Source organism: Bos grunniens, chromosome 13 (assembly GCF_055505025.1).
Source record: "Bos grunniens cultivar Pamir isolate PY7600 chromosome 13, Bosgru_T2T1.0, whole genome shotgun sequence".
Lineage (NCBI taxonomy): Eukaryota > Metazoa > Chordata > Mammalia > Artiodactyla > Bovidae > Bos > Bos grunniens.
This window is the reverse complement of record NC_141177.1, coordinates 15,876,099-15,901,167: the sequence shown is the minus strand read 5'-3', so window position 1 is coordinate 15,901,167 and position 25,069 is coordinate 15,876,099. Positions and strand designations below refer to the sequence as shown.

General features: G+C 50.1%; 1 protein-coding gene across 3 annotated transcripts in view; it reads left to right on the top strand.

Moving 5' to 3' along the window:
• Positions 1 to 25,069, top strand: part of PPP1R16B (protein phosphatase 1 regulatory subunit 16B) — a 108,108-nt gene that overhangs the window by 71,569 nt on the left and 11,470 nt on the right. For all 3 annotated transcript variants that reach the window (XM_086331856.1, XM_086331855.1, XM_086331857.1), the window contains exons 3-6: positions 12,326 to 12,396; positions 17,288 to 17,433; positions 19,730 to 19,833; positions 21,789 to 21,913. In XM_086331856.1, the coding sequence (XP_086187982.1) occupies positions 12,326 to 12,396; positions 17,288 to 17,433; positions 19,730 to 19,833; positions 21,789 to 21,913 (446 nt within the window). The remainder of the gene's footprint in view (positions 1 to 12,325; positions 12,397 to 17,287; positions 17,434 to 19,729; positions 19,834 to 21,788; positions 21,914 to 25,069) is intronic.

The window sequence follows — 25,069 nt, the reverse complement described above, 5'->3', positions numbered from 1 at the left end:
ACTCCTGGTAACTAACAACCCATCATTTTACTATCTCCAATTTTTTTTTTCCAGAATGTCATATAGTTAGAATCATATAGTATGTAGCCTTTCGCTTTCACTTAGTAATATGCATTTAAACTTGATAGCTTATTTCTTTTTAGCACTGCATAATATTCCATTGTCTGCATGTCTCACAGTTTACCACTTACCTATGGAGGGACATCTTGGTTACTTCCCAGTTTCGGTGATGATGAATAAAGCTTCTATAAGTGTCTGTATTCAGGTTTCTGTGTGGATATAGTTTTCAACTCCTTTGGGTAGATACCAAGGAGTGAGATTGTTGGGTTGTACATTAAGAGTATGTTTAGTTTTATAAGAAACCTCTGAAAGTAGCTATATTATTTTGCATTCCCACCACCAATGGATAACAGTTGTTTATATGTATGAGGGTCTATTTCTGAGCTTATATACTGTCCCATTGATCTATTTGTTTATTATTTCACCAATACCATACCGCTTTGATTACTATAGCTTTATACTAAGTCTTGAAGTCCGTTAGTATCAGTCCTCCAACTTCATTTCACTCCTCAAGTATCTTTTTTTAAGTTTTTAAAAAGTTTATTTATTTTTAATTGGAGGATAATTGCTTTACAATATTATGTTGGTTTCTGTCATAAATTAACATGAATCAGCCATAGGTATACATATGTCCCTTTCCTCTTGATACTGTGTTTACTATTCTGGGTCTTTGGCCTCTCCATATAAACATTAGAATCATAAAGTGTTCATAAAGTGATTTGCTGTATTTTTGATTGGGATTGTATTGATTCTATAGCTCAAACTGGGAAGAACTGACTTGTTGATAGTATGAGGTCTCCCTATCCATGAAAATAGAATATCTCTCCTTTTATTGAATTTTCTTTGATTTCATCTGAGTTTTGTAGTTTTCCTCACATAGATCTTGTTCTTATTTTGTTAAATTTCCCTGGTCACTTTAGTTTTATTTTCTTTAGAAGAAGACCAGAACTTTTATTTGTTCATTCTCTCAATGAATATTTATTGACCTTTTACTCTAGGTGCTGGATATTGCAGATAAAAAGTCAGGCAAGATTTTCCCACAAGGATCTTATAGTCTGAAGGGTCTGAAATAATTTTCCTGGCACCCTCCTAATGCTAGATACAAGTTACATATTTCCAAATGCATTTGGATAGTTGACATGAGTCTTGGTCAACAACTGCCCAGCTCAGCCATGTGCCCTGGGCTTAGGGTTTCTAGAAGGGAGAAAATTAGAGCTTCCTGTCAGTGCATTCTTGGCACTCTTGTCCTCATGATCATTCGGGTAACAGAGATGCTAAGAGAGAAACAGGCTTCTTTGTTTAGGCCAAGGGATGAAAATTTTGAGGCAGAAAGGTCTCTGGGCCAGCCTGGGAGCATTGATTGGAGGACAAAGCATGAAATAACCCAAGAGAGATGCTCTGGCCAGTTCTGAGGCTTGGTTAGATGCCAGGCAGGCTCCCCTGACTCCTGTGACCATCACATACTGACCAGGAACCTATGTCACGGTGGCTAGAAAGTTTGTGGTTCCTACTTCTCCGTTCCTCCAGAGTTGATAGTCTAGAAAAGACACAGATTCATATACAACTACATTATGGTGTTAAGGGTTCTTGTGGAGGGACCTGAGAAAACACCTGAGAAGGGTATCTGGCCCAGCCTGGGGTGACTTCATGGAGGAAGCAACGTGTAAGCTGAGACATTTACACAGACGCCTGGTTAAGGTTTAACTCTGGTGGTCCGGTGGCTATGACTCTGTGCTCCCAGTGCAGGGGACCCAGGTTCAATCCCTGGTCATGGATCCATGCCCACCCCCCACCCCACATGCCACAGCTGAAAGTCTGCATGCAACTATAATGATCCCACACACTGCTATGAAGATCAAAGATCCCATGCGATGCAGCCAAATAAATAAATAATAAAAAGGAAGAATTAACCAGGTAAAGTGAAGGCAGAGAAAGAGGGAATAGCACATGAGAAGGCCCACAGATGCAAGAGAGGGACAGAGTGGTGCCTGGGTGGTCCTGAAGGGTCCATGGTGGCAGGGATGGATGATTCCAAGAAAGGTGGGCAGGAACCAGATCACTTAGGGTCCAAGTGGCCAGTGGCCTCCTCCTTCCTCTCCTTTCCATTAAGTAAGGATTGAATATCTACTGTGTACTGTCCTCAGCACGTGGGTACAGCAGTGAACTGGACAGATGCTGTACTGACCTCTCAGAACTCCCAGGCTGGTAGGGAAATGAGTTTATAGTGTGATGCTCCAGGCCAGCATAGACCCCTTTGCTCTCCTTTTAAAATGGAGATATTGAGACTTCCCTGGTAGTCCAGTGTTTAAGAATCCGCCTTGCAATGCAGGGCACAGAGATTTGATTCCTGGTGGGAGGACTAAGATCTCACATGTCACAAGGCAGCTAAGCTCAAGAGCTGCAGTGAAGACCCAGCACAGCCCAAAAAAAAAAAAAAATTAAACAGAAAATCGAGGTAGCATTCACATGCTACAAAATTCTCTCTTTAAAGTGTGCAGTTTGTGGTCTTTATTGCACTCACATTCAAGGTTGTATAACATTCAAGGTTGTATAACAATTACCACTATCTATTAATAGTTCCAGAGAAGTTTCATCAAAAGGACACCCTGTACTCATAAGCAGTCATTCCTCATTCCCTGCTCCCTTTAGCTCCTAACAACCACTAATCTACTTTCTGTCTTTATGGGTTTACCTATTCTGGACACTTCCTATAAATGGAATCACACAATATGTGATCTTTCTTTACTGGCCTCTTTCACTTAGCATGATGTTTTCAAGAAACATCCGTGGTGTAGCCCGTGTCAGCACTTCATTCCTCTTTGTGGCTACATAATATTCCATGGTATGAGTATACCACATTTTATCCATTTCTCCACTGATGAACATTTGGCTTGTTTCCACTTTGGGGCTATTGTAAATAATGTAAATAAACATCGAGATACTAGTTTTTGTGTGGACATATATGTTCGTTCCTCTTGGGTCTATAGCTAAGAGTGGAATCGCTGGGTTATATGGTAAACCTTTATTTATATTTGGAGAAACTGCCAGTTTTCCCACAGCAGCTGCCTCGTTTTACATTCCCACCAGCAGTGTATGAGGGTTCCACTTCCTCACATCCTCACCAACACTGGTTATTGTCCGGCCTTCTCCTCTCCTCACATGGGCCCTGGAGGGGGGCTTCCCGGGGAAGAACAAGGGCTGGCTCCTGGGCCCTGGGCCTGGGACTGTGACTTTGAAGGAAACCCAGGTCTTCCTTGCCCATCCTTCACCTTGGCTGAGTCATGGCCTGGGATCCTGGGGTGAACTTCCTGCCACTGGGATGGGAGGCACCAGCCCCTGCAGAAGCCACCATTAGACTTGACTCCACCCCCGGCCCAAGGCGGCTGGGCTCCCCTGGAAGCAGCTATTTCTGGCTCTTTCTGCTCCAAGGAGGAGCAGTGGTGGGTGGAAAGGTTGAAGTTGCTCAGTGGAGTGACTGGGGAAGCACAGTGCGCTGAGGACCCAGGACAACCTTGACTTGGGAGGAGAGGAAAGAGACTGCTTCCTGAGAGTGCTGGCCCTTCAATCAGGGTCAGAGCAGCACGCTGGGCCCCCTGCAGCCCTGCCAGCACCCTGGGGGGTGGGACGCAGAGGGGGAAGGGGGGCCCAAGGATCTGGTTTGACCAGACTGCAGGTGCTGGATCCCATGAGACTGAGCAAAGCAGACCTGGGACATGAGGAAGGAAAGGAAGTGTGACCAGTGGGGGCATGATTTTCCATGGAGGAGGTGCAGCCTAGTGGGTGGGGTGCAGCAGCTGGAGGCAGGCCCTGAGGATGCTTGGGGTGGGGCGCATCAAGGGAGGGGTAGGGTCTGCCAGGAATGGAGATGCAGGAGGAAGACCAACAGAGGAAGTGGTGGCGCTCAGGGTCCTCCCCGAAGTCCCCACTCCTCTGCCATGGGACCTCGGGCTAAGTGTTAACCTCCTGCCCCACAGTCCTCACCTGCAAACTGCTCTAAAGAGAAGGTTTGGGGATGACCGTTAGTGATCATCCTCTTGTTATCATGTACTGGATGCTGAACTGTTGGTAACAATCTTGACCTTTCCTCTAGCTTTCTGTCAGCTCTGTGGCTCTCTTCACACTCATATCTGCATCCATCTGACACATTTCTTGGCTGCCCACCTTCCCTTCCCCAGGTCCTTGTTTGGCATGATTTTAGCAAAATGGTTAAGCAGCCTTTGGAGACAGTCAGAATCTGGGAGTTAAAATCCCAGCTCTGCCATTCCTAGACACGTGCCCTTGGGCAAGTCATTTTCACGAGCTCAAGCCCGAGCCTCGGTTTTCCCACCTGTAAACTGGGATGATAATGGCAGGCAGTTAATTGATAATAGCAGGTCATTGGTCCTCATAAGTGGATTTATGGGGTTGATAGATGTAAATGGAGGACTAATGAATTTGATAGACATAAAGCTCCTAAGATAGTGCCTGTAACACAGTCAATGCTGAATTATAGAAAGAACACCAAATGTGTAGGGCAGACTAAGAATGAGGACTGAGATCCGGGGCAGAAGGGTCATGATGGGCGTCTGGTACCTGGCCTGGGAGTGGGCTGCTGCTCAACTGCCAGGTCTGCTGCACCGCCACTGGAGGCTCAAGGAGGGGTATCTGCTGTTGCACGTCTGTGCAAAATCCATGCTTGTTGCTTTTCAGTCCTTGAGTCACACTCTTTGTGTTGTGTTTGCGGGACTATGCATATGTCCCCAGCGGGAGACCATGTCCCACAGTCCCATGGCCCCTGGAATGAGGAGTTGGAACAAGGAGCTCCATGGACCCCCAGAGCCATCCTCTCTCCTCTTGTTCCTTCCTACCTTTGCTCCCTCATACGATAGGTTGTTTAAAATTTTGATAAAAATTGTACATATTTACAGTGTACAACATGACGTTTATCTATCTACCTTTATATATATAGAGAAAAACGGTCAGTACAGTTAAGCTAATTAACACATCCATCTCCTCAGTCTCTCGCTCTCTTTAGTCACCAACTCATGTCCAGCTCTTGCGACCCCAAGGACTGTAGCCTGCCAGGCTCCTCCGTCCATGGAATTCTCCCGGCAAGAATACTGGAGTGGATGGCCACTTCCTTCTCCAGTTTCCTCGTGTAGGTTACATTTTTTTGGAGATATTGGCCAGACGGTACACAGTTGCCATTATGTAGGATGACTACATCCAGAGCGCCAGTGTGCAGCGTGATGATTATAGCTAATAAGGATGCTGTCCTCAGTACTAGAAATTTACTAAGACAGTAGATTTCAGGTGTTCTCACTACAATGGATATTTCTTGAGCCCCCGCTCTGAGCCAGGCTCCATTCTGGACACTGGGAACACCAGTCAGTGGGGGATCCCTGCCCTCATGGAGTCTAAAAAAACTAAACATATAACTATATAATTAATATATGCTCACTAATGACCCTGTAAGTATGGGTTGCAGTAGGCACTACTGCAAAGCAGAAATGCAAACGTCCAGGATACTGTGGGAGAGAATCATTCAGGCAACTTGACTGAGATTGGGGTGATCTTGGAAGGCCTCATGGAGGAGGTGACATTTCAGCTAGAATTGGAAGGATGAAGAGGAGCTTGCTGGCTCAAGTCATGGAAGAAAGAGGGTTCCAGGTGCAGAAAGCTCTGTGTAAAGGCCTTGAGGAGCTCACTTTTTGTCTTGCTTTAAGAAATGGAAGAAGCCAGTGTGACTGAATTGGTGAGGGATTCAGGGAGGAGGTGCGGGTGGGATAAAGTGGGGGTGGAAAGGGGCAGAAACTAGATCATGCAGCGCCTAGGAGGCAGTGGGAGGATGAGGCTTCGTTGCTGAGTGCTGGGCAGGAAAGGAAGCGAGATGGAAAGGGAGGAGGGCCTGGTGAGTGGGTGTCCCATGAACATGATTGTGGATGGAAGTCATGTGGCCAGGCGGCAGCAGCTCAGCCCCAGGGCACCCCCGGCAGATGTAGATTGTCCAAGGTCCATCCATCCAGTGGGCAGATACCTCTTGCCTTGCTGTGCCCCACTGCCCAAGACAGGAGCCACACCTGTGGTTGCTGACCAGCCCGAGGTCGGGCAGTCTGCTCGATGGGGTGGAGTGGGTCAGGTAGCAAAGAAAACACAAGCTTGTCAGCAGTGATTTCTCCCTACAAAGGCAGCCACCACCAGCTTCCTGCCGAGATGGGCCGGTTCAGCTTGCTCGCTACAGCTGGAGACAGAGGGGAGCAGATGGCCCTGCTTGGCCCAGATTCCAGCCAGATTGCCAGGGAGGTGTGGGCGGAGCAACGGGGCTGGTGCCAGGCGCAGGAATACACGAGGGGAGGGCGGGAGCCACCTCTTTACCATCTCAGTGGGGTCTCGCCTGTATGGAGGGGATGGTGGGGACATTGGCTGTGGCCTTACTTGTGATCCTTAAACCAGCAGATGCTCAGAGCCCCCTGGAGAGAGATGGTCCTTGTCTTTTAAGACCAGGTCAGGGGCTCTTGAGAAATGCAAGATATTCACGTTTACATTTCTAGCACCCAGCACAGAGTAGGACCAAGCAGGAGCTCAGTGGTTGATGTTGTTTTTAATATAAATGATAGTAGTAGCTTTCAGGGGTTCTTGCTTAACCCTCATGGCATCCCCACAAAGGAGATGCTATTGTGATCCCCATTTTACAGATGAGAACATTGATGCCCAGAGAAGAGGAATAACTTGCCTAAAGTCACAGCTGAACAAATGCATGGGGACTCTTGGGTCATGTGGACAAACTGATGAGCAAGCCTGGTGTTTGTTGGGGCTGGGGAGGCAGGGAGCAGACCAGGGGGTGGGCGACCAGGAAGTGGTGGGCGCGTCCACCTGGAGAGGAGCACGTGCCCTTCTTGCCTTTGTCTTTTCTGAGCCCCGACCAACCCCTCAGATCCCCCTAAGCCAGCTACCTCTATTGTGCAAGGTGTTCAGAAAGCAAGAGAAGAGCCTCGAGAGCTAGGGATATAGGATGGCTAGGTCCAGTTGAGCAGGCTGCACACTGCACAACTTCAGAGCAAGCCATTCCCATAGACTCTGATGAAAATAGCAAGATGGTAGCCCTGTAGGCAAGACCACACCATGCAGGACTGTGAAGACCAGGGTCAGCAAGTCTTTTCTGTAAAAAGCCAGATATTAAAAGTAAATATTTTAGGTTGTCTGGGCCATATGTCTCTGCTGTAACTAATCAACTCTGGTGTTGTAGGGTAAAAGCAGTCACAGGCAATATGTAAATGAGTGAGTGCAGATGTGTTCCAAGAAATTTTCATTTATCGGAACAGGCTGCCTGCCACATACAGCCTATGGCCATAGTTTGCTGACCCAGTGAAGGCCAAGGATGAATTCTGAATGCGACTCTTTTATGTATGATTTTATTTATTTAGGCTGTGCTGGGCCTCTGTTGCTGCGTTGTGGTGAGCAGGGCCTACCGTCTGGTTTCGGTGTGCGGGCTTCTCATCGCCGTGGCTTCTCCTGTTGAGGAACACAAGCTCTAGGGCACACCGGCTTCAGTAGTTGCGGTGCGTGGGCTCGGTAGTTGCAGTTCCTGGGCTCTGGAGCACAGGCTCAGCAGTTGTGGTGCACGGGCTCAGTTGCTCCATGGCATGTGGGATCTTCCTGGACCAGGAGTCGAAACTGCGTCCCTTGCATTGGCAGACAGATTCTTTACCACGGAGCCCCCAGGGAAGCCCTGAACTCTAGTCTAAGAGCAATGTGGAGCCAGGAGAGTTTTAAGTAGGGAGTGAGAGGAAGCAACTTTGAGTTTAACTTGTCCCTTGAGATGTCTCTCCATGCCCCCTGGGGCCTGCGGTATTTCTGCTGTCCTGGCTGTAGATCTCTGAGCCCCTCTGTCTGCAAGAAGAGGCTTGGCCTGGGACTCAAGGGCCTCTGACGCTCACAGAGCAGAGGTCACTGTGTCCACGCTCCCATCATCCTCCTCCCCACACCAGCGTTTAGCCCAGCTCTGAATACTCCAGCACTGCTGGTCGCCATGCCTGGCCCCGGGGGCAGAAAAGAGCAGACTTGTGGTCAAGAGTCTGGGCTTAGAAATCAGAGAGTCTGACTTCCTCTACTTGGTCTCATGTGGCGGTGAGCTGTACTTTCCTTTTCTCCATAGGAGGAGTGATTAGACATGAACCCACGAAACAAAGCAGTTCCGCATCGACCCAGGTGCATAGGAGGGGCTCAGTAAAAAGACAGTGTTGGTAGAGGAGTAGAGGAATCATTTTTTAACATTAAAATTTTTTTATTTATTTTTGGCTGCACTGGGTCTTCATTGCTGCGAGAGGGCTTTCTCTGGCTGCGATGAGCAGGGGCTTCCCTCTAGTTGCGGCGTGCGGGCTTCTCATTGCGGTGGCTTCTCGTTGCAGAGCACGGGCTCTAGACTTGTGGACTCAGTAGTGGTGGCACATGAGCTTAGTTGCCCTGCGGCAGTGGAATTTTCCCAGACCAGAGACTCAAACCACGTCCCCTGCATTGGCAGGCAGATTCCTAACCATTGGACCACCAGGGAAGTCCAGAAGAATCGTTTTATTGTTGAACCCCAGAGGCAGGAAAGCCTGGCTAGGTCCTGGGTGGTAGAGTTTTTGCTCCAGTGGGTTGTGTCCAGAACCAGGCTCCCAACTAAAGTCAAGTAGAACCAACAGAGGGGGACCTTGGGTCATGACTGTCGACGGCTCCTTAGAGACGGAGATGACTTGTCCCACCTCTTGGGCTGAAAATAACTGCCCGACATTGGAGTAATTATATGTCTTAGGTTCCCACATCGCACAGAGAACACCCTAATAATTACTGCACACAAAGACTGCTTTAGGCAGCCGACGCTTAATTTCTGCCTCAAAGAGTGTCTCCCGGACCGGAATCCTAGTTCACCAGCCACTCCCAAAGGATCTGAACCCTGGCCTAATGGGAGCAGAACCTTCCAGAACCTTCCATGATGCACAGGGACACTGTGGTCACTTCTCTTCCAAAGGCCAGCTGTCAGGCCCAGGACACCCCTGTGGCCTGTGGATAGGCTGGGCCACAGTGATCAGTGGCTTTGCCATAATGTTCTCAATATGGCCTTGAGGCTGAGACCGGTACTGTGCATCCTGGTAGGAAGACCCTGTGGGCCGCGCTGAATACTGTAGACGTGAGCCATTCGGGACAGCCCTACAGGGTGGTCTGCTGTGCTGAAAGATGGATAAGCTGTGTCCTTAGACTGAGCTAGGAGGCCACCAAGTAAGTCAGGGTCCTGGAAGGCTTGTTGAGGATTAACTGTGTGCCAGACCTCAGCAGTGAGTGCCAGGTCACAGCAGACAGACCCAGAGCCCACCATGATTATCCAGATAGTTATGTAATTATGGTTGTGCTAAGGCTATATACGAGATGTGTAGATGCTGTGGGTGTGCAGAACGGGGGAGTGGCTTCATCTGGGAAGTTTTAGCTGAGATGTAAAGGATGAGGAGTGAGACAGGGGTGTGTGTGTGTGTGTGTGTGTGTGTGTGTGTTGGAATGCATGGCTGTGGGTGGATGGATGATTGGTGGATGGGTGGATGACTGGATGGATGAATGGATGAGGGTGGGTGGATAGATGGTGGATGGGTGGATGAATAGATGGATGAATGGATGCCGGTGGGTGCATGGATGGATGGTGGATGGGTGGGTGGATGGCTGGATGGATGCATGGATGCAGGTGGGTGATGGATGGTGGATGGGTGGATGAGTGGGTGAGGCTAGATGGATGGATGCATGCACGCATGGGTGACTGAGTTGTCCAGGTAATGGAAACAGGCAGTGCAAAAGCTCAGAAATCAAAGGAGATTTGGTGACTCTGTAGCTGACAAAAGACTATTGTGAAAGGTGTTTGAAATTTAAGAAAAAGACTGGAGAGGCGGGTAAGTTGGGAGTGCCGTATACAGCTGAACGAACTCCTCTGCCCTAAGAGGGTGCCGTTCTCACAGGCCACAATGTGAATGAATGGTCCCCCTGGAACTGTGCGAGATGGAGGCCTGCAGACAGGGCACACATCATGCGGACCTTCTACACCATCGTCAGGGTTTTGCACTTGTTTCCAGGGCCGTAGGGAGCCATGGAAGGGTCTGAGCAGTTGGTGATGCAGTTAATTTCCATGTGTAATGCCCCAAAGCAGTGATGTCCAATAGAACTTTCTGTAAAGATGGGAAATGTTCTATTTGTGCACTTTCTAATATGGTTGCTGCTGCTAAGTTGCCTCAGTCATGTCCGACTCTGTGCGACCCCATAGAGGGCAGCCCACTAGGCTCCTCTGTCCCTGGGATTCTCCAGGCAAGAATACTGGAATGGCTTGCCATTTCCTTCTAATATGGTAGCCACCTGTAGTTGTTGGGGGCTTCCCTGGTGGCTCAAATGGTAAAGAATCTGCCTGCAATGCGGGAGACCTGGGTTCGATCCTTAGGTTGGGAAGATCCCCTGGAGTAGGAAATGGCAACCCACTCCAGTACTCTTGCCTGGAGAATTCCATGGACAGAGGAGCCTGGCAGGCTACAGTCCATGGGGTTGCAAAAGAGTCGGACACAACTGAACAACTAACACTTTTGCTTTTGAGTCCTTAAAATGTGGCCAGAGTGACTGAGGGAAGTGAATTTTGAATTTTTACAAGTTAACGTTTGAAAAACCCCAAGAGCTCGCTGTGGCCAGTGGTTCCCTAGTGGACAGGGCAGCTCCAGAGGACCTGAGTGTAAACCATATATAAGCCCCTTGTCCCCCTGACCCCCAGCAGTGATGAAAGCATCTTGGGCAAGTGTGTGGGAGATGTCACCTCTTGCCAGGAAGTTGGGTGGAGACCTCAGCCTCCCCCTCGCAGGGACCTCTGGTCACACTCAGGCCAAGGGTGCTGCTGGGCCTGTGGTTCCTGGATCTGCGCCTAATGAAGACAGCCCCCATCCCATTGAGGTTCCGGAGACCTCATCTCCCTCCCCCGCACCCTCTGGGGTTGCCCAGCGGATATTCAGTGTGCAGAATGGATGACCTGCCCTCTACCCTTCACAGTTCGCTCGAGTTTGTCCCCCCACAGCAGAGGCAAATGGGCTAGGAAACCACAGTGGCCCTGCCCCAGCATGTGGGTGGTGGCGCGGAGACACTGCCCCGCCATGGGCATTAGGGGAGGCGCACTTCGGCTAGTGTTTTGAGGGAGCCAGACAAGGTGGTGTCTCAGATGATAAAAGTATCTGCGTGCAATGAGGGAGACCAGATCCCTGGGTCGGGAAGACCCCCCTGGAGAAGGGAATGGCTACGCACTCCAGTATTCTTGCCTGGAGAATCCCATGGACAGAGAAGCCTGGTGGACTACAGTCCATGGACCCTATGGACTGTAGCCCACCAGGCTTCTCTGTCCATGGGGTCTCAGAGAGTCGGACACAGCTGACTCACACTTTCAGACTAGGTGGGCATGGGAGGGGCTCCAAGGGGCCAGGGCTGGCCTGCTCCTGCACTTGCAGGACCCTGGCCTCTGTCCCTGGCTTTCTCTGCATCATGAGGGCCTCAGCCAGCTTGTGTAGCCAAGTTCCTCCATTGGTTCTGCAAACAGCCATCCTGTGGTCGCCCCTTCAGCCTAGAGGTGCACTTTCTTGCTGCATGGTCCACCCTTGGGAAGCTGGATCTGGGGACAGGCTTGCGCAGGCTCTACATTCGGCTTTGGAGCCATGTGAACAGGGAAGGGTAAGATGGACCAGAAGGGAAACCATGGGCTTCATCCCACTGGCCTCAGGGACACCTCACCCTGTGGGAGTGGCCTGCCTGGAGACTGACCAGGAACGGACGTCTGTGAAGGGTCTTGCAGGGCTGCTGGATCTTCTCATTGGATGTCGGTCTTTCATTTCCCGAACTCAGCCGCACGAAGGCAGAATCCATGTCTCTTGCTCCTTGGTGTATCTCACCACTCTACCCCACGATGGCATACAGTAGGTGCTTAATATGTGCATACTGACTTAATGAATGAACTCACTGATGCCTCCCTGTGCCGTGGTCCGAGTCTCTGAGCGGGTAGACTTGAATGTAAAGAAGTTGTACCTGTATGTGTGTGCAGACCCCCGCATCTTTCCCTTTGCACTTGGGTCCAGGATGCGAACTAAGGTTTGAGCGGGTCGGGGAGGATAGAGGCAGGAGGTTTGTAAGGAGTAAATACGACTGATGGTGCCAGGACCGGGGGGACAGTGGGTCTTACCTGGGTCCCCCCACCCCTGCACATGCAGTGTGTGACAAGACAGTCACCTCTTCCCCTCTGTTGCAGTGCGCTACTTCCTGAAGAATAAGGTCAGCCCTGATTTGTGCAACGAAGATGGACTCACCGCCCTGCACCAGGTGAGGACCTGCTAGGACCCCTGACTCCCTGCTCCCCACCTAGACACATGCCCCATCTCCCTCCCTGCTTTTTCCTGCCCAGGACCCTCAGGGAGGAGGGGGAGGGGAGCTGCAGCTGCCACTTCTGAAAGGCTCTTGTCTGCCCTGGAGACGAGTGTGTCTGTTACAGACACACCCACAGAGCCCCGTGCCCACGTGCATGGCGCACACACTGCCTCCGGGGACAGGGAGCCTTTGTCCGCTGCATCGTCGCTGCCTGGCAAAGTGTTTGACACACAAAGCAAGTTTGTTCAGAGCTTGACAGTGTACGAAGCACATTTGTTCACACCCACCAAGGCATCCGACCACCCTGGTGACAGCAGTGATTGACAGGGAGGTTATGGGACCTGCCTAAGGTCACACTGCTTTGGACTCTGGCCAGGAACCGTGTGCTGTCATAACACACAGCCTCTTTAGGGCAGTGAGATGGGCCCAGACCCCCGCTTTGCTGAGGAGGGGCTGCTCTGGCTGACATTTCTCATCATCTCATGCTGCAGCAGCCCCTTCCTTGGGCCCCAGCATTCAGGCATCCTGCCCTGATCCACCCTCCGTGCTGTGGCCGCAGGGATGCTCAGACCCAACATCTGCTGATGTTACTCAGAGCAGTCTCATGTCTTCGCATAACACTAAGGGTAAGGAGCACCCCAGTGCCCTGCTGAGCCGGCCATGCTGACCGCCAGGCCTTCAGCTACTTGAGTTTTCTGTCCTTTGCACACACTCTCTGCTCCCCATCGCATCTCACCCAGTGTTGAGGTGCGTGCACAGCTAGAGTCTGAGAGCTGTGCTGTTACATCCTCTGAGCGCCTCTGTCATTCCAGCCAGTGAAAGTGAAAGTGGGAGTCTTTCAGTCGCATCTGACTCTTAATTCTCCAGGCCAGAATACTGGAGTAGATAGCCGTTCCCTTCTCCAGGGGATCTTCCCAACCCAGGGATCAAACTCAGGTCTCCTGCATTGCGGGCAGATTCTCTACCAGCTGAGCCACAAGTGAAGCCCAAGAATACTAGAGTGGGTAGCCTATCCCTTCTCCAGTGGATCTTCTTGACCCAGGAATCGAACCGGGGTCTCCTGCACTGCAGGCAGATTCTTTACCAACTGAGCTATCAGGGAAGCTTTCCAGCCATTAGTGGGACCATTTAGTGTTGGTCTCTGGTTACCCAAGACTCTGCACTGCATGAGGGCAGAGCTTATCATGTCTCTTTCTCATTGGTGTATCCACTTTGTCCCCCACCATGCTGGCATAAAGTAGGTGCTCAATATGTGCCTGCTGAGTTAATGACTGAACACGCTGAACCTCCCTGTGCCCTGGCCCAAGTTTCAGAGCAGGTGGACTTGAAGGTGGCCTGGCCAGGCTCTGGAAGCCTGGGCTGGCGAGACCTTCTCCATCTCCCTCTGAGGGCGGGAAAGGTAGCCACTGCCCTACCCATAAGCCCCAGGGGCAAGTCCCCACCCTCAGCCATCGGCTTGGGAGCTCCCTGTGTGTCCTCTTGGCTTCTCTTCTGTCTCGTGGGGCTTCATGCATCCACAGGGTCTAGCTGTGTGACCTTGGGCAAGTTGCTTAAGCTCTCTGTGCCTCATTTTCCTCATCTGTAAAAGAGGCATAACAAGTACCCATGTCACTGGATTGTTGTGAAGATTAAATAAATATACAAAACCCTATAGGCATCATCTGACACTGGATAAATATTACATATTATTATTATGGAGGGACTTCCCTGGTGGCTCAGATGGAAAAGAATCTGCCTGCGATGCGGGAGACCCAGGTTTAATCCTTGGGTTGGGAAGATCCCCTGGAGAAGGAAATGGCAGTCCACTCCATTATTCTTGCCCAGAGAATTCCATGGACAGAGGAGCCTGGTGGGCTGCAGTCCATGGGGTCACAAAGAGTCAGATACGATTGAATGATTTTCATTCATTATTATGAAAATCTGTCATATGTTCACTTCCTAACAAAACCACTTCACATATGTGAAGTGTGGGTTGATCATCACAAGAACTCTTTGAAATACTATTATCCCCATTTTTACAGCTCAGGAAACTGAGGTTCAGGGCAGCACCATCCAATACAACCTTTATGATGATGACATGTTCTGTGTATGGACATTGTCCAGCTCTGTAGCTTCTAGCCCTACATGGCTACGGAGCCCTGAAAATGTTTTCCTGAGGATTCACTGAGGCAATGCATGGCCAAAAGTTAGCAAAGTGCATGGCCCTAGTAACTCCTCAAAAAGCAATAACTCCTATTATTGGCAATGTGACCTGTTACTATTACTGCTGTTCTGGGGCTGTTGTTATTGTTGTCATTGTCATCATCACTACTGCTCCAGGACAACGAAGGAGCACAGTGACAAGAGCTTCCTATGGATTTTCTGCTTTTGGCAACAGGGAGCCTTCAGAGGTTTTGTAAACGGAGAGCAGCATGCCTGGGTTAACAAGGAAGCTCTCTCTGGCTGAGGGTGTGTGAAAGGGGAGTGACAGGGAGAAAGAGAGAGATGATGAAGCCTCGGCCAGGGCAGTGGGGATGGGGACAGCAGTCAGGAGACACGATCCACAGCCGGTGATGGATTGAACGTGGGAAGTGAGGGGGCGGGAGGAGTCATCGATGCCAGGTGCTATGGCCCACCTTGGGGAATGTGGGCGAGGACGCTGCCCCCCTCCACCACGTACCAGCCCCCACTGCACTCCTGCACCCAGGTCCCAACCCAGCCCGTGCTCAGGTCGAGTTTCCCAGCTGCAGACTGGCCCAGCCCCTGGGCATCTTTCTCACACGACTGCAATTCTATGTGCGTAATCGCTCCACCTGTCCACCGCCCTGCCTGTCTTATTTCTGCAGCCCCTCGTGGTGGGATCTCTGGCCCTCCTGTCCCCTCACCCTACAGTCCGGGCTGCTCCTGGCTCCTTCTATGGACCAGGCCATCCCAAACTCATCTGCCAGTGACCGCCCACCGGGGGACCCTCGCCTTTCCAGACTGCCTCACCCTGGTGCTTTTGGCGCCCTCTGCTGGCGGTACCATGCCACTGCATGTTTCTCTCGACCACCTGAGGCAGTGCTCTGCTCCACTGGGTCACCCTTGACTCTCCTGTCTGGAGAGATGCCCCCAGACCCAGCCAACCCCAGGTCAGATGGTGCATAAAGAGAACCTGGCACCATCTCTGCTCATTTCCTATATGTCTCATATGTCCAGGGCTGACCCCCGATTCTTTTTTTCTTTTTTAAATATATATATGTATGTATTTGGTATGTATGTATGTATGCATGTATTTGCTATGTGTGTAAGCATGTATTTGGTATGTATGTGTGTGGTATGTATGTATGTATGCACGTATTTGTTATGTATGTAAGCATGTATTTTGTGTGTATGTGTGTGTGTTTGGTATGTATATGTGTGCTTGGTACGTATGCATGTATGTATTTGATGTGTATGTGTGTGGTATGTATGGATGTATGTATTTGGTATGTATGTAAGTATGTATTTGGCTGCACCAGGTCTTACTTGTGGAATGCAGGATCTTTTAGTTGTGGCATGAGGGATCTAGTTCCTTGACCAGGGAATGAACCCAGGTCCCCTGCATTGGGTGCTCAGAGTCTTAACCACTGGACCACCGAGGACATCCCTCTGACCCCTGGTTCTGCAGGGAATGGGGGTGGGGGCCGTGGTGCCACCCCGTCCCCGCACCCCCCTGAGGCCCTGGGCTCCCACAGGTGCCCCCGCTCTTTCTGCTAGCATCCAGTCGCTTCTCCCCATGCCTGCGGTCACTTCTGTAGGTCAGGCTGCCATCATCTCTTAAGTGGGGGTGATTTTGACATAGTTCCCCACTCTCCCTCTTCTCCCTCCAGAAGCTTGTGATGGAAGTCTGTTCTCCACATGCAGCTGGAGGAGGGACTTTTTTAAAAAAACAAATAGTCAGAGGTGCTGCTTCTCTGAGTATAACTCTGCAGTGTCTCCCATGCACTGAGGGCAGAGCCGTCCCTGGATGGGCAGTTCTGAGCCACAGGTCTGCTGCCCTGTCCCCTGCTGATTTCTCCGGCGGTCATCTGAGATCCTTTCTGCAGCCTGCAAAGTGGATCCCCGTCTTCTGCCTCCTCTATCCTCACCTCTCTCTGCTCATGGCCCCAGCTTGAGCTCCCTCTGTCTCCTTGGAATCTTTCACTCTCCCTCGCTGGAGTTTGGGGGCTTCAGTGGCTTTTGGAGCCCAGTATCTCTCTGTAAGCTGCCTTCTCATTGGGGCTGACCCACATGTGGAGAAGTGGGAGGACAGACATGGCTCTTTCCTCACAGGGACTCTGTCAGGACCCAGTAGAGCCCTTGGGCTGAGCTGGGTTTTTAGGGGGAGGCTTCATGACTTGGGACTTCCCCAAGAACTAGCTTCTGGGTCAGAAATTCCTAAGTCAGAGGTTTCAAACTATAATCTAGGGGGGCCATTGATGGGGAGGGGGACCCCACCCACACACACCCCAGCTTCATTCAGCCTGAGCCTCCCTGCTTGAATTTATTGGCTATCTAACTTAAAGTTCTCCTTACAGTTTTGTTTGAAGAAAGCCTTCTGAAATTAAAAAGGAAAGGTTTTAAAGCCTTGTTCGAAATTTCATCCCATTCCACCAACATTTGCGAAGCATCTTACAGCTGACTTTATTCTTTATATTGCTTTTATATTTTTATCTTGTACATTATTAACTTACTCACAAGGAAACAGGCTCAGAAAGGTTACGTGGCTTGCCCGTGATCACACAGCACACACGTAATGGAGCTGGATTCAAACCCAGGCAGCTTGGCTCCGTTGTCCTTGTCGGGAACTGGTTGTGCCCTCATCGTGACCTGCCCGGAGCTGACCCTGCCTGTGTCCACCTTGCAGTGCTGCATCGACAACTTTGAGGAAATTGTCAAGCTGCTCCTTTCGCACGGTGCCAACGTGAATGCCAAGGACAACGAGCTGTGGACGCCCCTGCACGCCGCGGCCACCTGCGGCCACATTAACCTGGTGAAAATCCTCGTTCAGTAGTACGTGCCCCTCTCTCCCCAGGCGCAGCCTTCCCTCCGCCTTCGGTTTATCTATTTATTTTAATTGGAGGCTAATTGCTTTACAATACTGTGGTGGGTTTTACCATACACTGACATGAATCGGCCGTCAGCGCGCCTTTGGTGTTTTTCTGGGTCCTTGTTTTCGGTGTGTTTATAGGGCGACTTTCATCTCTCTCTCTTTTCCTGCCTCTTTGCTGCCTGTCCCTTTTCTCCCCACATTCCCTTTCCATCCCTGTGTCTTTCTCTCCTGTTTACCTTTTCTCCCCACATCCCCTTTCCATCCCTGTGTCTTTCTCTCCTGTCTTCCCTTTCTGTCTCTTCTTTCCTCCTTGATCTCACTTTGTCTTTTCCCCCGTGTCTCTCTTAATTCACGTTCTCTCTCTTTTCATTCTCTTCCTTTCTCCCGATATGATGGTCATAAAATACGCAGCACAGTTTACCATCTATGCATTCCAGGAATAAATCCCGTTTGGCCATGGCATATAATCCTTCTACTATGCTGCTGAATTTGGTTTGCTAGTATTTTCTTGAGGAGTTTTGCATCACTGTTCATAAGGGATATTGGTCTGTAGTTTTCTTGTATTGTCTCTGGCTTTGTATCAGGGTAAGATTCTCTTTCTTTTCATCTCTTTTTCTCTGTCTGTCCCCACGAGTCTGTATTCATCTCCATACTTATGTGTTGTTGCTGTTTTTCTTGCTATGAAAAAGCAGGCATTTTTCCTTGGCTCTGCCCCCTCAAATCCCATCTACATGCTTTTCTTTGGGGCAGAACCTACTTTGGGGGACATAATGTAGCAATGTCTTCTCCAGGAATAAGGCCATTTCCCTCTGTAGAGTTCTGAACAGTCTTCCCCCACCCGGAACTTCTTTCCAGTCTGCTCAGGCTCTGCAAACACAGGGAAGAGGCAATCTTGAATTTCAAGTGTATTTCATTGAACTCATCTAATGATTGGTGGGCATTTGAGCTGGGCCAAGCCCTGTGCTGGGCACTGAACACTCAGGGACACAAAAGTCCTGAGAAACTCAGCAGGAAATCAGGTGATTTCAGTCCCAGAACCGAGACAAAGTGAGATCAATGGTGGCTGGAGTCCCAGGAAAGCATCTGAGCACAGGGATTCAGGTATAGCGGCCAAGGGAAAGTGGCCTTTGGCGGAGGTCTCAGCAGAGCAGCCAGGGCCCATTGGGTGGCTACTCGGGTGATAAGAGATGCTTCCCTGGCTCAGAGAGGTGGATTAGCTTACCCAAGAGCACACAGGAGCTCAGACAGGTCCCCGGGGAGGGCTGTTAGGCCAGAGGACTGGCAGGTGGCCCGTGCCCACACCTCTGATGAACACCTGGGTGTGGCTAAGTCTGCAGGGGCATCAGATGGCTACCATTCAATCAGAGGTGATGCGAGAGGAAAAGGGAGAGGATACCAGCATGGTGCCAGTCCCCAGCGCCAATCTGTACCAGAATCATGGGTTTAAAATGTGTAATCCTCAACCCCGCCCCATCCTCTTGAGAGACTCTGTTTCAGGAGGTCTAGAGTGGAGTCCAGGAAGCTTCATTTTATTTCAGTGGCATCTGAGTGATTCTGCCACAGGGCAGCCCAGGACCATGCATTTGGGAGCCACTGGCCCCAAACGGGAATTCTCCCACGGGGTCCCAAGGCTCTCTCCTGCCTCGTCCTGGTTTCCCTTTGGGGCAGGGACTTAGAGGAGGAATTGGGGGTATCCTTGGGTGTTTCTGCACTTGGTCTAATATTGAAATAGGACAGGGAAAAGTAAAAAGAGCTGGCCCATGAAAGAGCCGGGTTTCCGTCTTGAACCTCTTACATCCTAGCTGTGTGACCTCAGGCAAGTAACTGACCCTGTCTGAATCTTGTTTTCCCTTGAGTGAGATGGGGCCAATAATACTGAACCAAGAAGACTATTATGAGGATTATATCAGATGATGTAAAGGGCTTAGATCAAGCCTGGCTCCTAGCAGATGCTTGGGAAGTAGTGCTACCACCATTAACTTTGTCTTTTCTTATTTGACATCTATCCTCAAGTGCCCACCTGCTGGTTCAGCAGAGGAGGAAGCTGGGGAAAGAGGCACAGCTATCCTGGGACTGTGTCCCCTTCCCCCCCAGGACCCCTGAGACCCTGGAGATGCAGTCCTTGCTGGGCTGCACTGTGGTTGGGTTGTGGGTGTTGGGGTGCACTGCGGGGTGTGGGTGAGAGGCTGGACAGTGGAGGCAGTCAGACCAACCCTCTGCACGTTCCTGGCCCTCACCCTGGTCCTCTCTCTGCAGTGGAGCCGACTTGCTCGCTGTCAACTCCGATGGGAACATGCCCTATGACCTCTGTGAGGATGAGCCCACCCTGGATGTTATTGAGACGTGCATGGCGTACCAGGGTAAGGACAGGGCCGCCGGCTGTGAAGTGGGCTGGGTGTGGGGCTGTGGCGAGCTTCTCTCAGATCAGTGCAGGTGAACAAGTTACCTAGAGACGTGCCCATCGCTTAGTGCTCAGGAACTGGGACAGGACCCCACGATGGTTGTTACCCATGTGATGGACAAGATTGAACACAGAACAAGCCTGGAAAACGAGCTGTGCACAAGGAGGGGCGTGGCTGTCATCTGTGTCGCCCACACGCATGGGCAGCCTCAGCTGGCCCCGTCTCTTCATCAGCTGTGACAGTTCAATTCAAAACATTCACAATAAAGATATATTCCCATTTGGGAAAATACAAAGTCAAGAACATTCACGGCTGCCTGCTCTGTGCCAGGCACCACTTGGGCTGCCAGGGACCCCGGATAAACAAGATGTGGGCTGTTCTCGGCTCACAAATGAGCTTCAGAGAGGAAACAAATACAGCAGAGACCAGCCCGCCCCCGCCACCCCAGTACATGCTCCTGAAAGGCCTCCTCTTTAGAAATACATCTCAAATCCAGACCCTGGACTGCAGTCTGAGGTCCTCCCCTCATCTCTGCCCTTGTGTTTCTGCCCAGATAGCTGCAGGAACCTCCCTTTTGGCCTGCCCATTCCCTAGCTCTGGAGCTTTCCCTGTCCACTTTCTGTAGAACTTCCTAATAATTTTTGTGCCAGTCTGGTGAATCTATGAACCCACCCCTTCTGTACTTATAAATGGAGTTATCAAAGCCATAGGATTATAAAGGAAACCACTGCTATTAAAGTAAGGCTCACCAAATACTTTTAAATGTGTAATATAGAAACTTCATTGATTCATGAAACAATAAGATAGCATGATGTGAAAATACCTATAGTTTCTGTTGGTGACAAAGTCATGGGCACTGCCAATTCTGCTGTGAATTTGGACTAGAAGGAAATGCTATATCTCATTGAAAAGTTAGTGAAAATAGGACTTCTCTGGTGGTCCAGTGTATAAGAATCCAAGAATGCACTGGCAGGCAGGGGACGTGGATTTGATCCCTGGTCCAGGAGGATTCCACATGCCCCTAAACAACTAAGCCCCTGTGCACCAGAGTCCCTGCTCTCCAACACAAGAAGCCATCACATTGAGAAGTTTAGACACCGAAACTAGCGAGTAGATCCCACTCGCCGCAACTAGAGAAAGCCCGCACCCAGCGAAAAAGACACAGCACAGCCAAAAAGAGACAAACAAATAAAAATTAAACAAATAAAAAATTAGTGAAAATAGATCATTCTTTTTCTCCCTTCAAGTTTACAGACCTCCCCTGAGTTCTATCCAAGAATGCTTGCTCTCATGGACCTTTTTTTCAGAGCAATCACTCTCTCTTTAGTAGCTGCCAGTAACACTTAAATTTTAGCCAGAGATTCAGGTTTGAAAATGTGTCTCTGAGTCCCTCCACCTCGATTTATTCAGCTCTCCATTCAGAAGTGATATATTCAGTAATTTAGTCATGGCCGTGATAGAGATTCACTGAGCATGCCTGGTGCCTGGTGCTGCAAACACAGCTCTGGATGAAGTGGAAGAAATGAACAGAGACCTGGTCAGATAGAGCAGGCAGGGGAGGCCAGCTGAGGAGGTGATCCAGGCTGGACCTAAAGGATGAGACGAACCAGGAATTTGAGCAGCCGGAGGTGGGTAGGTGGGTGGTCGGGACTGCCAGGTAGAAGAGCTGTGTACGTAACAGTCATTGATATTAATACAGTGCCAACTGGATTCCAGGCTCTTGTTCATGGCCCAACACGTGGTGTTCATTTTCACTGGGCCTGGGAGAAATGATCTCTGAGCACGTCTGTCTACCCACTTGACGGCAGACCCTAGGAAAGAGGAGTCATTCCTGCCCCCTCTGCCCTCACTCCCCTCCCCCATGGGTTCTCTGCCTGGGAATGCTGACTCAGTGCCCCTCTCCCCCACTGCAGGCATCACCCAGGAGAAAATCAACGAGATGCGGGCAGCTCCCGAGCAGCAGATGATTTCAGACATTCACTGTATGATCGCAGCTGGCCAGGACCTTGATTGGGTGGATGCCCAGGGGGCCACACTGGTGAGGAGAGGGGCCAGGCTGGATTGGGCTGGGGGGTTGGGACCAGAACCCAGACCGGCTGGAGCTGAACGGGGCCAGCACTGGGTGGAGGTCAAGCCTACACAGTGGGGCCCTGTCCGTAGCCTTGGACTTCCTCCCCCTTTTGGGGACAGGGTCCCCCCTGGAATGTGGAGAGTTAGCAGAGCAGGGATCAGCTGCTTTGAGAAGCTGGGGCTGGGAGTTGGGAGCTCTGGGTTGGGGAGGCTTGGCTCTGCCGTTCACCTCTTCTGTCTCCAAGCTCCTCCTTTACCTCATGCTACAGTTGTCCATTCTGAGTTCATTATTTCCACCTCCTCCCATGATGTCTCCTGCTTCAAGACGGGTGCCACATTCATCCACTCATCCAGGCCATCTTGCTTTGCACCATTCATTCTCCTGCCTCAGTGTACCCTCTCCCACCTCAGTGCCTGTTTCATTGTCTGTCCCTGATGTTGATGCAACAGCCTCTCTTCTGATTCCCTGACTTCAGAGACCAGACACCCCAGGGACCCATCCATCTTTGGTTCACCCATCCTATGGTTCACCCATCCATCTTTGGTTCACGCATCCATCCATTAGTTCACCCATCCATCCATTGGTCCACCCATCCATCCATTGGTTCACCCATCCATCCACTGGTCCACCCATCCATCCATTAGTTCACCCATCCATCCATTGGTCCTCCCATCCATCCATTGGTCCACCCATCCATCCATTAGTTCGTCCATCTATCCATTGGTCCACCCATCCATCCATTGGTTATCCATTAGTTCACCCATCCATCCATTGGTCCCCCCATCCATCCATTGGTTCACCCATCCATTCACTGGTCCACCCATCCATCCATTGGTCCTCCCATCCATCCATTGGTCCACCCATCCATCCATTAGTTCGCCCATCTATCCATTGGTCCACCCATCCATCCATTGGTTATCCATTAGTTCACCCATCCATCCATTGGTCCCCCCATCCATCCATTGGTCCACCCATCCATTCTTTGGTTCATCCATCCATCCATTGGTCCACCCATTCATCCATTGGTTATCCATTAGTTCACCCATCCATCCATTGGCTCACCCATCCATCCATTACTTCACCCATCCATCCATTGGTTCACCCATCCATTCACTGGTTATCCATTAGTTCACCCATCCATCCATTGGCTCACCCATCCATCCATTGGCTCACCCATCCATCCATTACTTCACCCATCCATCCATTGGTTCACCCATCCATTCACTGGTCCACCCATCCATCCATTGGTTCATCCATTCACTGGTCCACCCATCCATCCATTGGTCCTCCCATCCATCCATTGGTCCACCCATCCATTCTTTGGTTCACCCATCCATCCATTGGCTCACCCATCCATTCACTGGTCCACCCATCCATCCATTGGTCCTCCCATCCATCCATTGGTCCACCCATCCATTCTTTGGTTCACCCATCCATCCATTGGTTCACCCATCCATTCACTGGTCCACCCATCCATCCATTGGTCCTCCCATCCATCCATTGGTCCTCCCATCCATCCATTGGTCCACCCATCCATTCTTTGGTTCACCCATCCATCCATTGGTTCACCCATCCATTCACTGGTCCACCCATCCATCTATTGGTTCACCCATCCATCCATTGGTCCACCCATCAGTTCATTGGTCCAGCCATCCATTCATTGGTTCACCCATCCATTCATTGGTTCACCCATCCATCCATTGGTCCACCCATCCATCATCCATCATCAACATACACATCCTCTGTGCCACATGCTTTACTAGACACTGGAGATAGAGAATGATGGAATCTTCTCTCTATCTGCCTCATTTGCTTCACTCACTGTTCCAATTCAAGTGTCAGTGAAACCTTCTTGATCTTTCTTCCCCTTTCATAGCATGATACAGCTCAGTATTGGGGAAGTCTGCTTCTGCAGCCTCTAAACTGAGAACTAGAACATGGCCTTGGAAGCCTCCCTCAACCTTGCCCATGGCTGGGCCCATCCTGTCCTAGGCTTGGGGTCCATGTGATTGTGAGCACTCAGGGTCTCAGAATCTTCAGCTTTTCAGGTAGGGCTCAGCAGTACCAAGTTCCCTCACTGCCCCTCAGGCCTGATCTGGTAGCCTAGATGTGATCATTGGATTTCTCCCACCCTATTCCTGAGGCCCACCCTCTCACTGCCCCTCAGGCCTGATCTGGTAGCCCAGATGTGATCATTGGATTTCTCCCACCCTGTTCCTGAGTCCCACCCTCTGCCTCATCCCCCTTTCTTCTTTTTTTTAAATAAAACTTTTAAAATTGATTATTTGTTTATTTCAGTGAAATATAGTTGCTTTATCATATACTAGTTTCAGGTGTATAATACAGTGATTCAATATTTTTTACAGATTATACTCCATTAAAAATTATTACAAAATAATGGCTATATTTTCTTGTGCTGTACAATATACTTTGCTTATTTGTTTTATGCATAGTAGTTTGTGTCTCTCAGCCCTCTACCCCTATCTTTCCCCTCTCCCTTCCCTCTATTAGTGAGTCTGTTTTGTTACATACATTCATTTATTTTTTTAAATTCACATGTAAGTGATAACATAGAGTATTTGTCTTTGTCTGACTTCTTTCATGAAACATAATACCCTCTAGGTCCATGTATGTTGCTGCAAATGCCATTATTTCATTCTTTTATATGACTGAGTAGTATTCCATTGTCTATATATACACCACACCTTCTTTATCCATTCATCTGTTGACAGACACTTAGGTTGCTGCCATATCTTGACAATTGTAAATGATGTTGCTATGAATGTTGGGGTGCCTGTATCTTTTTGAATTCGTGTTTTCATTTTCTTTGGATATATATCCAGCAGTGGAAGTAGTTCTCTTTTTTAGGTTTTTGTGCCTCATGCTCTTTTCTAAGAAAGGGGTCCCTGCTCAGCCCAACACTCAAGAGTTGAGTCAGGTAGTTGGATTGGATGCTGCATGAAGACTGGACGAAGTTATGGCCAGGCTGTGCCAGGACTGCCCGCCCTGGATGGGGCTCCTCTGGGTCTGTGGCTCAGCCCTGAAGACACAGGGGTCTGCTCCTCCTGGGCTGGCCTCAGAGTGGCTTCACTCACATGGCTGGGCACACACTAGGTCTCAGTT